The 15,027-nt window shown below is 34.9% G+C and overlaps 2 protein-coding genes and 1 non-coding gene across 3 annotated transcripts; 2 read left to right on the top strand and 1 right to left on the bottom strand.

Moving 5' to 3' along the window:
- Positions 1-336: 336 nt before the first annotated feature.
- On the top strand, positions 337-409 carry TRNAF-GAA (transfer RNA phenylalanine (anticodon GAA)). Its single transcript has one exon. It is a non-coding gene; the product is annotated as a tRNA-Phe (tRNA).
- Positions 410-2,745: 2,336 nt separating this feature from the next.
- Positions 2,746-8,980, top strand: LOC132636778 (uncharacterized). The gene is made up of 7 exons (XM_060353802.1): positions 2,746-3,061; positions 3,623-4,007; positions 4,644-5,004; positions 5,431-5,734; positions 6,299-6,508; positions 6,793-6,884; positions 8,145-8,980. The coding sequence occupies exons 1-7, from the start codon at positions 2,966-2,968 to the stop codon at positions 8,827-8,829; spliced, it is 2,133 nt and encodes a 710-aa protein (XP_060209785.1). The 5' UTR covers positions 2,746-2,965; the 3' UTR covers positions 8,830-8,980.
- Positions 8,981-9,129: 149 nt separating this feature from the next.
- Positions 9,130-13,496, bottom strand: LOC132636780 (aldehyde dehydrogenase 1-like). The gene is made up of 9 exons (XM_060353803.1): positions 13,339-13,496; positions 12,266-12,408; positions 11,094-11,477; positions 10,805-10,894; positions 10,339-10,512; positions 10,113-10,250; positions 9,886-10,023; positions 9,605-9,666; positions 9,130-9,509 (listed from the first exon to the last, which is right to left on the bottom strand). Exons 1-9 carry the CDS (start codon positions 13,436-13,438, stop codon positions 9,236-9,238), a joined length of 1,503 nt encoding a protein of 500 aa, XP_060209786.1. The 5' UTR covers positions 13,439-13,496; the 3' UTR covers positions 9,130-9,235.
- Positions 13,497-15,027: the final 1,531 nt, after the last annotated feature.

The raw sequence follows: 15,027 nt of genomic DNA on the forward strand, positions 1-15,027 counted from the left end.
TGATTCCATACCTAGGGCTTGAACTTGAGACCTTTGATTAATGATAAATGATTATTTATCATTCCATCACAATCCTTATTTGTAGTTAGTCAGAGGCGTATTTAGCATGTTAAATGGGGGTTCAATTGAACCTCTAACTTCCGACGTGGAGCATAAATTTATGTGTAAAAAATTACTAAAATTGTAATAAATAATAGATATGAACCCATAACTTTAAAAATATAATGGGTTTAATGCTAAATTTTTTAGAATTGAACCCATAAAATTTATATCTTGGATCCGCCTCTATATTTACTATTAGTATTGCAGATAAAGTAATTACTCACAGAACAGCAAGCGGGGATAGCTCAGTTGGGAGAGCGTCAGACTGAAGATCTGAAGGTCACGTGTTCGATCCACGTTCACCGCATTATACCTCTTTTTACTGCTTACTCCAAATAGCATTTTCTTTTCGCTTCTATTGTTGGATTTTTCTGTTTATATTATTTTAGACACCCCACTTGCGTTTGGGACATTTTGCTGTTTCATTCTCTTTCAGTCAAAGCTCTAACTAGTAAATATTCAACTTTTTGATAATTGAAATGAACTAAGTATGATTATACAAGAAAATTATTTGTATTTCTTAAAAATATTATATAATTGAAATTCCAAACTCCACTTTGTGGGATTTAACTGGATATGTTGTTGAATTATATAATTGAAATTATGAGATTAAATTGTGGTAGTTTGAAACAAATGATTTTTTTTATTTTATTTTTTTGGAATTTTCAATTGTAGAATCATGAATTCTATGACAATTTGGCTTCGAACTCTAGTGCAAAAATTTCACTATTAAACGATTCAAATTTCAAGTATACTGTGTTGGAGTTTCATTTGTAAGAATTTCGAACTCTAGTATAGTGTGATGGAGTTTCATTTGTAAGAATTTTAAACTCTAGTGTATATTATGATGGAGTTTCACTTGTAAAAATTTGCACTCCATAAAAATAAAAATTTAAACTCACGCGAATTTCGATATTTTGCACTCCATAAGCATCAATTTAAAATCTAGTAAGAATAATAACTGAATTTTTATCACAAATTAAGGTTTACTAACAGCGTAATTTATTTGAGAGATTGACAAAAATGATCCCTTATGTTTGCGTGTTGGTTCAAAATAGTCCCTTAAGTGCACTAAATAGTTTTGGTCCCTTAAATTCGTTAAAAATTAACACTTTTAGTCTCCATCAAATATTTAACAATAAGAAAAAAATTTAACCAAAACATCAACAAAGTCTTATGTAATTCTAAAATACGCAATACAAAAAGCTGGACTAGACACTAAAAAGATATACTGTAAAAAACCTTAAAAGCTGCACCAGACTCTAAAAATAAATAAATAAATAAAATACTAGCAAAAACTAAAAAAAAATGTATCTCAAAATGTCAGTTCTCGCTAATTTTTCTTCTTTTCATAATTCTCGTCAAATCTAACAGATAGAGTTCAATGAATATTTGACAAAGACTAAGGGTGTGTTCGGTATGAAGGAAAACATTTTCCGGGACAAAGACTAAGGGTGTGTTTGGTATGAAGGAAAACATTCCAATTTTCTCATGTTCGTTTAGACAAAATTTTTGAAAAATATTCTCTTTAGGAAAACAAGTTCTTTAAAAATAGGGAAAATGACTTTCCTAATCAAAGTAGGAAAAAAAACAAGTCCACAATTGACATTCGCCAATCATCCCCCCCCCCCTCCTCCCCCACCCACCCCGCACCCACCCTAATTTGTTTTTTTGGGTTTTCTACACCACCCATCCCCCCTCTCCCCTCCCGTGTAGGACCCCCACCCCCTCCAAAAAATATTATTTTTTTCTTTTAAAAAAGTTTTTTTTGTTTTCGTTTTTTACACACCCCCCCCATACACACACCAAGACCCCACCACTACCTCCCCAGCACCAAGACCCCACTCTCGCCCCCCCCCTGGCCCTAACACCCCACCACCCCTTCAAAAAAATTAATTTTTTTTAAAGAAAAGTTTTGATTTTTTTTTTCTTTTTTGATTTTCTACAGCCACCCACCATTCCCCCGCGAATTTTTCACTTCATAGTTAATTTTACCTTTATAAAAATGAAAAGTTTGCAGGGTTAAATTTGGTATGGGATGGGTTATAGTTGGGGGGGGTGGGTGGGATGGGGTTGGGTGGTGGTGAGGGATCATGGGTGGTGGTGGGGTGGATAAGAAAAAATTTCCCATTGTTTAAAAAGTTAAATTAAATATATGAAATAGAAAATTTGGAAGAGAGTGGGAGGTTGAATAGAATAGTGGGGTTGGGGTGAGTGAAGATGAAGTGGTTGGAGGGTGGTGTGGGGGTGGGTGGTATTTTTCGAAAAATGTTTTCTACCAACCAACCGAACATGAGAAAATAAGTAAGAAATTTACTTATTTTTTACTACCCAAACGAACATGAAAAAATAAGTAGAAATTCACTTATTTTTTAAGAACACATTTTCCAGGAAAGCATTTTCCTACATACCCAACACACCCTAAAAGTGTTTCGTTTAGTAAACTTAAAGGACCAACGTTACTTAGTGCATACTTAAAGGACTATTTTGAACCTATTCTCAAACAGAAGGACTATTTTTGTCATTTTGGTGTCAATGTAATTCCAACTAATGGCCCGTAAAAAAGGTTATATTTTTCTTCCCCAAATACTTTACAAAATTCACCTGGAAAGTTAATCCGCCCTAGCCGTTACGTCTCTTCAAATCTCACCTGTCCTCACTTGAATCTCCAATTCAAAAAACATAAATAAAATTCTATAACAAAAATAATCAATTCAAACTTAAAAAAAAATACAATTATTAATACCGCCTTTTCCATTTTTGAATTTCACTAACGGCCATTTCCCTTTCTTCTTCAACTTCTCTCTACAAAATCTCATATATAAATTTTAATTTTCACCATATAACCAACCAGCAAACATCAATGGCAACCCTTACTCCAGGTATCCTTTTAAAATTACTTCAGTCAATGAACACCGGTACACGTGTCACCGGTGACCACCGCACACCGCTGCTACAGGTAAATATTTTTAAAGCTATGTGTTCATGTCTACTATTTATCGTAATTTTTTATACATAAATTTATGTTTCTCCAATCCATGAACACGACCACATGTCACAGGCGACCACCGTACACCACTACTACAAGTAACCAGAGGCCGATCCAGGATTTAAACTCTCCGAATTCCAATTTCAAGATTTAGCATAGAACCCATTATATTTTTGTTTGACTTCATTTTTTGATCTTGGTTTTGCTGAATAACTTTTTCTGTCATAAGTTTGGCCTTGTGTTTCAGTAATAATTGGAGGTTTTGTTTCAAGATTGGATTTTTCTGCTTTTTAGTGATCAAGCTGAGATTTTTATTGGGTTTTGATCTATGTTGCTCGGACTCTCTAAAAAATATTGCAGCACCCTTGTCGGATTCTCCAAAAATACACTATTTTTGGAGTATCCGATACGCACCCATCAACAGTTTTGAAAAGTCTGAGCAACATAGGTTTCGATTCAGTCTTATTTTGGTTTTCTTGATTTTTGTCTTTCATTTTAGTAAATTTTTACGCATAAATATATGTTCTGCAGGTGATCGGAATAGTTCCTGCACTCTCCACAACTGATAATTCTCTCTGGCCCCACAATGGCTTTTACGTGCAACTCTCTGATTCGCTTAACTCCACTTACGTGTCCCTATCGGATCACGACACGGATTTAATCCTAACAAACAAGCTTCAACTTGGTCAATTTGTTCACGTTGACCGGTTTTGCTTTGAATCTCCACCGGTCCCACGTGCTGTTAATGTTAGACCAATTGCTGGTAGACACGGCTTCATTGGCTCCCCAGAACCGTTAGTTGCGAGGATTTCGAATGGAGGGTTTCTCATCCAACCCGTTTCGGATTCGGATCCTATTTCTGTTTATTTGTCAAAAAATGGAGCCGGGTCGGGTGGGGGCAGATCTAGCTCTTCAGGTATGGGTTTCCTAGAACTAAGTAGCTTTTGTTCATACAGTAAAAAAGATAAAATTACGCTCTATGTCTATTTTTGAAAATATTTATACCATGTAGCTCATACTTTGAGTTTGTTACCCGATTTAGCCCATATTTGTGTTTTATACACTATTATACAAGATTGATACATTATGTATAATGCTTTCCTTCTTGGCATAATGTTGTATAATATTGTATATCAGGCTACGTGGCATAATAATTTATGTCGGGCTATATATTTTTGAAAATTCCTCTAAGTTTTATAAATATTCTTTTTTTAATCGAGTTATCATTGTAAAATTTAAGTAGGTGTTTGGCCATAGAAACCGATTTTTTTTCACTTTATTTGGAATTTTTAATGTTGGAGTTGAAGATGGAGGAGTTGTGTTTGGTTATAATTTTTGCAAGGAATATTTGAATGTACTGAAAGTTGAAAAAATTTGAATACAGCGTTTCAAGTATTCTCAAAATTATTCCAAATAGAGTGATTTCGAAATATCTTAAGTATCAAATTTTCATGGCCAAAACCTCATTTTCAGATAAAGTGAAAAAAAATTTCTGAAAAAAGTGAACAATTCTCATGGCTAATCGAGTCCTTATAATTTTCGATTATTGTAGGAACTCATAAACTTCAAATGGATGCGTCTCTAGGTTCGGGGCCAAATTCAAAAGATGGGAAGGAAAAAGTCAAGGTTAGAGAAGTACTTGCACAGAAAGAAAATGTGGAATTGAACAAAAATTCTTCTGAAAAAGTTCAACCACCAAAGAGATTTTCGTCTCCAGCGTCAGTGAAGCAAAGATCAGTATCGGCAGGGAAGAAAAATATGAGTGGTGGTGGTGAAAGGGATCCATCACCAGCTGGGAAAGTGAAGAGATCAGCATCACCAGTTCCATCAAAAACTGTAGTGCCAAGTTTAGTAGCTGCAAAGGAGGAAAACAGAAGGACGTCGAAGGAAGCAGCTATTATAGTTCCATCGAGGTATGTTGGAAAAAACAATCCAAAGTTGTAGGAAACTAAAATTGGTCAGTATTTGGTAGTCAGAATGATATAGGAATAGGTTTTCTTATTTTGAGTTATAGTAGGTTTGTACTATTATCAATAGAGCTTCTTTCATTTCTGGCCCGTCAGCCAAACTTAATTACGGGCGCTAGCCGAAATATGCAAAACCTATATACTGTTATGTATATTGTACGTATATTATAAGTATATTACATGTATACTTATACTTAAATATACAAAACCTATACTTTTGCTGGCGATTTTGTAGATTAAATCAGTGAAAGGTATATTGGACTGTAATTATCTCATTACGAGTAGGGAGCTGCTAGCTATTTTCATAGTGTGGAGAATTGTCGAGCCTATTCAAAGTCTTATGAGATTATGAATAAATTATTTTTCTTCAAGGTATCGGCAACCATCACCTACAGCAGGGAGAAGGCAAGCAAGTCCATTGGTGGCGAGAAGGATGTCGTTATCGCCTGGCCGACGATTGTCTGGTGGTCTTAAGGGTGGGGATTCTTCTGGAAAGAAGAAAATGGCTGCTATTGCTGCTGGAATCTCAAAAGTTTCGGAAGCAATTGTGGGGTCCGGTAAATCAAGTAGAAAGGGTTGGGATGAAGGTCCAGCAAGTAGTGGTGACTCTTTTGAACAACCAGAGAAGTTTTTTTCAAAGAAAAAGCCGGATATTCAGGCAATTCTGAGAACACAGGTGATATTTCTTGGTACTCTGTTGATTTAATGTGCTCAATGTAATAATGTCTTTTGTTGTATGATTCATGATGCTGAGTCCTATGGATGTGCCTCTTTGTTTAAACCAGTTACCTTTAGGTTGAACTTATATGATTTGGTTGAGTTTCTTTTTTGAAAAAGAATGAATCTTTTATATTAAATTCCACCCATTTGGCAGCGAAAAGTAGTACTCATTCCGTCCCAATTAGTTTAAGAATAAAATGAAGACTTTTGAAACTTGTGGTCTAAATTGAGCAATAGATATTTGTGTGGCTATAAATCTCTCATAAGGGTAAAATAGAAAGTTTAAATTGACACTAAATATAGAAATGTGTCATTCTTTTTGGGACAAACTGAAAAGGAAAGAGTGTGACACATAAATTTAGACGGAGGGAGTAGATGCAATGGTACTCCAGGCATATTGACTTAAATTTCTTAATCTTTCTTTGAAAATACTTAATACTATTCACATACTTTGTAATTGTACCACTAGTCATTAGTTTTTGATTGATGATGGCCTAAACAATTTGTGTTTATTTTTCAGGCTGCTATTTCTAGGCGTTTGAGTGATGTAAGCTGTCATGCTGAGGATTTTGGAAGTGACGGGAAAGTAAAATCTGGTGTTGCTGAAAATTCCCCCCACTCTGAAAAGCCTAATAATGCAGCTTCAGTAATTCCAGTTCATGAGAAGAAGTGGACTGATGGCAGTATATCACTGCATTCTATGTCCTCAGAACTCGCGAAGCTTGGGAAGGTATGGATCAAAGCTTGTAAATCGAAAGTGCTAATATCCTATGTTAGCTGACTTTTTGCATCTACTGATTACATTAAGCTAGAGCACAACCATAATGTTTTTCTCTTTGTTGGAAATAATGATAAGAATGACAACTCGATTCGTTTTGGTGTTGGTGCATGCATACTGAGACAAAATAAGTGATTGCAAGTAGGAAGCCACATTACAGCAAATTAACAGTTGTTTGTCCTCTCCCTGTTTGTAATTGAAGAATGATCATTCAAATAGTCAATTTGCTGGTGCAGGAGGCTATGCAAAGGAGAATAATTGCTTCAACAGCTGCAGCTGAAGCCTTGGAAGAGGCCCTTGCCACTGAGACTATTGTTAGAAATTTGAGGTAAATGTTACCATCCTTTTAGAACTTTGCCATCTCATATATATGCCAAATGAGAAATTTTATAGCTTTGCCATCTTATTATTATGTCAAAATGTATGCAACTAAAATTATTTTGAGCTCAAAGGAAATGAATACAACCAATCTTAAAATTACTAAGATTTCCCTAGTAAAAAAGGAGCCAAGCCTTGGTAATTCTGATGAAAAAGAGAGCTACACTTCTTTTTGCTTCCTATTGGGGGTGGGCGGATTTGGGTGGATGGGTGGAGTTATAATGCTATGGAACTACCCTGTGATCTTGAGCACTCACAAGCTAATGAAGTTGTCTATCATAAATCAATGGTAATGAATTTTTTGACTTCTTGTTTAGTTAATATATGCTAGGTTCTTGAACATTGTCAATGTTGTTAAAAGAATTTTCTTCTCAATCTCCTTAATTTATACTTGTCTACAGAGGAAAACACTATTGGGACTATAAGGAAATTGAAATTGTAAAAGTCACACTTTTACAATTTCAATTTGGGTGGGTGGGTGGAGTTATAATGCGATGGAGGGGTGGGGGGTGGGGGTTCGGGTGGGCGGATTTGGGTGGATGGATGGAGTTATAATGCTATGGAACTACCCTGTGATATTGAGCACTCACAAGCTAATGAAGTTGTCTGTCATAAATCAATGGTAATGAATTTTTTGACTTCTTGTTTAGTAATATATGCTAGGTTCTTGAACATTGTCAATGTTGTTAAAAGAATTTTCTTCTCAATCTCCTTAATTTATACTTGTCTAGAGAGGAAAACACTATTGGGACTATAAGGAAATTGAAATTGTAAAAGTCACACTTTTACAATTTCAATTTGGGTGGGTGGGTGGAGTTATAATGCGATGGAACTACCCTGTGATCTTGAGCACTCACAAGCTAATGAAGTTGTCTATCATAAATCAATGGTAATGAATTTTTTGACTTCTTGTTTAGTAATATATGCTAGGTTCTTTAACATTGTCAATGTTAAAAGAATTTTCTTCTGAATCTCCTTAATTTATACTTGTCTAGAGAGGAAAACACTGTTGGGACTATAACGAAATTGAAATTGTAAAAGTCACACTTCTAGAGGTCATTTTCTTTGTACCAAAATGAAAAGTGAGGGGATTGTAAAGGAAAGAGTGGAAACATTTCATTGTTTCAAAACATGCAAATAAGAATTGCTTGTAGGACAATGCTTTCCAGGTTTCTCTTTCATTTTCTTATTTCTGATATACTTTTTGCAGTATGTTTGCAGATCTACGCTCAACATCCAACCCTAAAAACCCTCTACCAACAATTGATCGTTTCATGTCAATATACTACGAAGTAGTGAAATCAACAAGTGTTGCTGAATCAATCACCAGCAGTCGTGGTGTCCAAAAATCTATCGAGAGTATGACTACGGAACAACCAAAATCATCTCTTCTTTGGGTGGAGGCTGCTCTAGCAACTGATCTTGAAATCGTATCTCTCTTAACAAATCAGAACAGTGGAACTCAATCAGCATCAGCAAAAAGCTCTCCAACATATCAATCGACAAAAGCATCTAATAAGAATCCTTTGATGGTTTCAGCAGTTACTGGAACTTGGACAAGGGGTAATGGGATGAATGAGACAGTAGAACTTGCAAAGAAGTTGCAATCCGAGATGCAAATTTGGTTCATCACTTTCGTTGAAGAGTCGTTAGATGCAGGTTTTCGTGTGTTCAAGAATTGCTCCTCCCTGGCTTCTGATGGAGCTTCCTCCAACTGTGGTTCAATTACAGCTATTTTGTCACAACTCAAGAGAGTCAATAGCTGGCTGGATGGTGTAGTCTCTAAAAAGGACGAGCAATTGATACAGAAGATTGAATGCTTGAAGCGGAAAATTTATGGATTTGTCATTCAGCATGTCGGAACGACTGCTGAAAATTCAATCCCTTCATCTTAAGTTTTGTATTTTGTCACTTATAACTGGAGTTGAAGAAATTCTTCACCTCCATCGCTTAAGGCATTTTCCTCCACTCATGAAGATGATAGTCACTGCTATCACATGTTAATTCAAGTGTTTTTGCCTTTCATAAGTTGGTTAAATTAGTTTCTTTTCAGCATCTTAATGTATCACCACGCTCTTGGTAGTTCTTTTGTTGTTTACATTGTGTAATCAAATATTCACATCACCTCTGCTGTAAGTGCTAACTTGGGTATCTCTTGATGAAATCTTCTGTTCTATGTCAAAAGAAAGGAAAACTTGGAAGAAAAGAGGCAAATCTCACAAAAAGTTTATTGTCTGGATACATGTGCATTAGATATTATAGCAATAGTACTCTTCTCTTTTGCAGTTGATGTCTGCAAGTTTACAGCCAAGGAGAGTTGTAAATGGGAGTGGCTACAGATTTAACTTGAAGAAACTTATGAAGTCCTTCCATTCCCAAATCTCTTTCAAAGCCACTGCATTTGTACCCTCCATATGGACAATCTGGATCGAAAGCAAAATAACAGTTGATCCAGATAACTCCAGCTCGAATCGATCTTGAAACTGTGTTGGCAATGTTCAAGTCCTTTGTCATGACACCTGCTGCTAAACCATACTTTGTACAATTAGCTCTCTTGATAACCTCCTCTACTGTCCTGCAATTCATCACACGATGAAATACTAACCATATAAAGATATACTGAAATCGTTACTATTTAAAGAAAGATTGCTAGTATTGGAATAAACTTACTTGAACTTCATTACTGACAAAACAGGTCCAAATATTTCCTCTTTTGCAATTATCATGTCATCCTGCCAAATGCATTAAAAAGATATGGCATGATGTATATTTACAGAGACGGAGCCAAACTGTGTTTTGACTTTAATTTATGTACGTATTTAGTATATTTCTTATAGGATTTGGATTAAAGTTACTGGACTCGACCAAACTCGTTTTTGACCTGCTAGCTCCACCCTTAATATTTGATAGCAGCATTCAAATGCTAACACTCATAGTTTTAGAATGCTTACTTCAACATCAATGAATATGGTTGGCTCAATGAAATAACCCTTCCTATCCAACGCGTTGCCCCCAGTTAATAATGTCGCCCCCTCCCTCTTGCCATGTTCAATGTACGAAAGTACTTTTTCAAACTGGATTTTGTCAATCTGCACCAGGTAAACTGCATTTTAGAGGACACGTGGTAAACAAAGCAAATGATAGCAACAACATGTTAAGCAAAATTTCAAATGTCTACTTGTGGTCCGTGACGAGTATTTGGATCAAAAGGATCGCCAACCACCCATGTTTTCGCCGTCTCCTCCAATTTCTTGACAAATTTATCATAAATTGCTTCTTGGATGAAAAGACGTGATCCACACACACAACCTTCTCCCTGAAAAGAAATGGAAAGAGAAAAGAACACTATCTCACTGATTCGTTTGAGAACATAACAAGGAAAGAGAGTATGGAATTCAGTTTACCTTATTGTATATTGCTCCAACAAAAGCAAGAGATGCAATTTTGTCCACATCTACATCATCAAATACTATAAAAGGACACTTGCCTCCCATTTCTAGTGAGCCGGGTTTCAAATTGCTTGTTGCTGCAGCTTGCATTACTAAATGTCCTACTTCTGTCGACCCCGTGAAGGTTATCTGTAAGAACACTTTGAACGGGTGACATTAGCCATGTCGGTATGCTAACTTTTGTTAATACCCCACTACAAGTGGCTGAGCCACCTTTGTATAAGAGGCGTCAAATCACTGGAAAATTACAATGTGTAGAAAGGAAACTATTATTTTTATAATGTGTATATACTATATGTTGAATTCCCTTTTTCATGTGTTTACTTCTTTATATTTTGACTCACCACAGTGAAAATCCTGGCTCTACCACTGCCCACTACATTGCTGTGTTTTTCAACTTTCACAGACAGATGGGAATTACCTTGTCCACGTCCATATGAGAGCTAAGTGCAGCACCAGCAGTCGGTCCAAATCCTGTTACGACATTGATCACTCCATCCGGAATTCCTGCCTGTTTCAAGAAAGTATACAAGTAAACATAGCGTTCAGTGACACAAAATTATCTGTCTGATCAAGTAGTTCACAGTGCAAACGACAGCGGATGGAGCATTTGAGCTACAAGTTCCGCTGAATCCAGTATTTTTTAACAAATCTCAGATTCTAAACCTATAATTTCAAACGTACAATGAATTTAGTGCTAAGATGAATACCTGCTTAGCCAAATACGCATAATAGAGAGCTGAAAGAGGAGATTGTTCAGCAGGTTTAACAACCATGGTGCAACCAGCAGCTAATGCAGGGGCAACCTTGTACGCAAACATCTGGCTCGGGAAGTTCCATGGGATAATATGTCCAACAACACCAATTGGTTCGAGCAAAGTGTATCCTTGTATCTCGCCTGACATTTTGAGAGTCGTCCCATGAATTTTATCGGTTGCACCAGCATAATAACAAAGAACGTCCGCAACATTAGGTATTTCAATGGTCTTAATAGCACTAAACAACTTTCCTGCATCCATTGTATCCAATACTGCTATTTCCTTCACATGTTCAAGGATTAAGTCCGCAAACTTCAGCATTATCCTTCTCCTCTCCTGATTAAGCATTTCCAAAATGAACACAAAAGTATGTCATTCGAAATTAAGATAAAAACAGTCACAACTAATGAAATAGAAATCGTGAGTTATCCCATCTACAAAACTGTTAGTATCAAGACATGTTCGGAATGTTGACTGAGCGTAGACTAGTCTATTCAGGCAATCATAGGCTTACTAAAGCTAAAATTAACAATATAACTGACAGTAATATCTTGATAAGACACTACATTTTTCTTACTACTTATACAGGACTTACAACAATTTATGATGAAAATAAAAGTCCTTTAGGACTGATATACCTAGTAGAGTAGTGATTAGGATATATACTACACTGTTTTTTTCTGTTAGGATACCGATCTTGCTCCTACACCATGTGAATGAAGAGGTAAATTCTATTGATAATCCTTTTATGCACCTGGTTTATTAGCACTAAATATTTCCGAAATAAAAGGTGACAAAATGATTAACATAATGCTCTATTCACCAGAACAACCGAAAAAAGCTCATGGACCCTTAAAATTACAGCCATTCATGTTCCTTAAAGATGCATCAACGCAGCATCATATTGCTCTTCCATATTTTAGATCAAGAAAGAATTTAGTAATGCCTAACGCGAATTTGTATAAACAAATTAAGATTGACATTTTTCATCATTGACCATCAATATATTACTATTTAGTATTATAGAAAACAATTTTCGATATTTGAAAATCTTTCATTTTACCACATCTAGATATTGATTGTCTTTCTCTATAGTCAATGAGAGGGATATAATTGTTGTATACCTTGGGTGTTAAGCGAGGCCAAGGGCCATGATCAAAAGCTTCACGTGCAGCTTTTACTGCTAAATCAATATCTTCCTCGTCTCCTTCAGCAATTCTTGCAATCACCTCCTCATTTCTTGGATCTATCGTTTCAAACGTCTTTCCTGCAGAATAAATATCCGTATTTTGTTTACTTCTAGATTTAAGTCTATTACATTGCATTTCAAACTAAAGCCATGAGGAAAAGTACTGTCTTCTTCTCTTCTGATGCCTAGTTGAATTTGTTTCTAATTCAGTCCACTGGAAACACTCTTTTTTTTTTTTTTTGCTTATTATCTGTTTCAACACTCCATCCAGAGACGCAAGGGCAATGAGTGGATCTAGAGGCCTGGTTTCGGATTCACATGAACCCACACTGTGCATATATATATATATATATATATATATATATATATATATATATATATATAAAGAAATCTACTAAATACCAATAAGTATTTGACTGTGAACTTGATTCTTGTTGTAATATAAACTTGAGGTCCTTGTAGGAACACATAACTTTAAATCATGGATCCGCCTTTAATGAGAGAAGTAACTGCTTATTTGTAATATCAGTTCACCACTTTGTTTATCAGCTACTTTCAATCTGCTAAGTCAAACGGGCTCTAAAACACCATATTTATGGTTCCTATATACTTTACTTGGCTTTCTTACTCTCTAAAATTAAAGGGTGTCATCACATCTTCCGCACTTTTTTCCCCTTGCATCATCGAACTTTAGATGTCATAGTACTATAATATCATCAAGTAAGGGGAATTGAAAAACAAAAATTGGTTTTTATTCCAAACTATGTTGTGACTTGCGAAGACTATCCAAAAATGTCATGGGGTGCCCGTCGGATCCTCAAAAAGTAGTTCATTTTGGAGGATCCGACACAGGTACAAAATATTTTTGAAGAGTCCAAAAAATGTAGATTCCAACATAAGATACAACTGTTTTAGCTTTTTTGGAAAGTTCGAGCAACATAGATTCTAACGTCAGACTTTCACATAAGATAAACAAAATAGAGACGAGAAAACAAGTAAGAATGGAACCTGAAACAGAATCCACAAATTCTCCATTGATGAAGAGTTGTGTGAACTTAATCTTTGGAATCTTGAAGTTGGATTCTTGACTATCTTTAGACAGCATCATCTGTCTTTTTCCCCAAATATTTAGAAAGTTAGCTTGTTGTTATTGTCAGTGCAATATGGGTGTATATATAGGCATAAAGTGCCACAAATCAATAAAGTAAAAACTTGCATGTGCCTAATATTTGCACGTAACCAAGTTTATTTGACTCTAAGAGAAGCACTAATCACATATATTTAATACTCGTATTTCATTTTATCTGGCCGTGTTTGATATAACACGAAGATTTTTAAAGTACGGGCAAAAAATTTCTATGCACTTTTTTTCTCGTCAATTTTTCATTCACGAAGCAAATATTAGAAAACATTTTGAGGAAAATATTTTTTTCACGTTAATAACTTATGGTACCAAACACATTCAAGGATTTTATAGGCACAAAGTGCCTCCAAAACAATAACTTACCCAAGTTAATTTGACTCTAAGTGAAGCACTAATAACATATTTAATACTCTTTCCATTTCATTTTATCTGGCCGTGTTTGATCTGACACGAAGCTTTTCAGAGTACGGGCTAAAATTTCCTATACACTTTGGTCTCGTCAAGTTTTCATTCACCAACCGAATATTAGAAAATATTTGTCATGTTAGTAACTTTTATGGTACCAAAACACATTTAACATTTGATGTTAGTTGGAGGTTTCTATTAGTACCAAATAGTTGGGCCATTTGGCTCAGAAGAAAGCTGAAAACTGAGTATAAGCTGAAAACTGAGTAATTGTTCATGTATACATTTAACAGTTCCATAAAATGTTGGTCCTAATTTGTCGCAAAAAATGATTTTAAATAAAAAAAAAGAGATGATTTTGTTTGAATTTCAAATATTAAATATAACATGTAAGAATTTATAATCAGGTAAAAAATAAAATAAAATGAATAATAATTAACCCATAATATATATGACATTTTAAAATATGATTTTAAATTCATTTTACTGTACGTAAAATAAATTTTAACTATTATGTTGAATTTTACATCAAATTAACTAAAGTTGGTATAAATATCATATGTAGACAAATTTTCCTCAGTAATAGGCTACGGAGAGGCTACTGGCATTTTCAAATCAATGATTAGCTTTGAGTTAAAAAGAGATTAAAGAAGACTTAATGTAAGGCTGTAAGATAACAAAAGGTTACAGTTGCATGAATAAGATTTTTTCGATCTTAATTAGAAGTTTTGGGTTCAAACACTGAAAACGGAAAGATCCTGGTGAGGGGCACTTCCCCTTTAATAGGCCTTACAACAACAACAACATACTCAGTAGAATCACTACAAAAAAAAAAAAAAAAAAAAAACTAGCAACAATTTTTTTGTTGTTGCTATAGATTGATTATTGTTACAAAAAATATTTTTGATAATAAAAAATATATTTTGTTGCATGAACTTTTCCCAACGGCTGTTACTGCAACAACTTTTTTTTTTGTTGCCAAAAGTACTTTTCAATACTATGGCAACAAAAATAAATTCTTTGGCAACAAAAAAATCATTTGCCAACAATAAAATTAAGTTGTTGCCAAATGTAAAATTTTTTGTTGCGATTTCTATACTTTCTTGTAGTGAATCCCACAAAGTGGGGTCTGGGTATGATAGAGTATA

Source organism: Lycium barbarum, chromosome 4, assembly GCF_019175385.1.
Source record: "Lycium barbarum isolate Lr01 chromosome 4, ASM1917538v2, whole genome shotgun sequence".
Lineage (NCBI taxonomy): Eukaryota > Viridiplantae > Streptophyta > Magnoliopsida > Solanales > Solanaceae > Lycium > Lycium barbarum.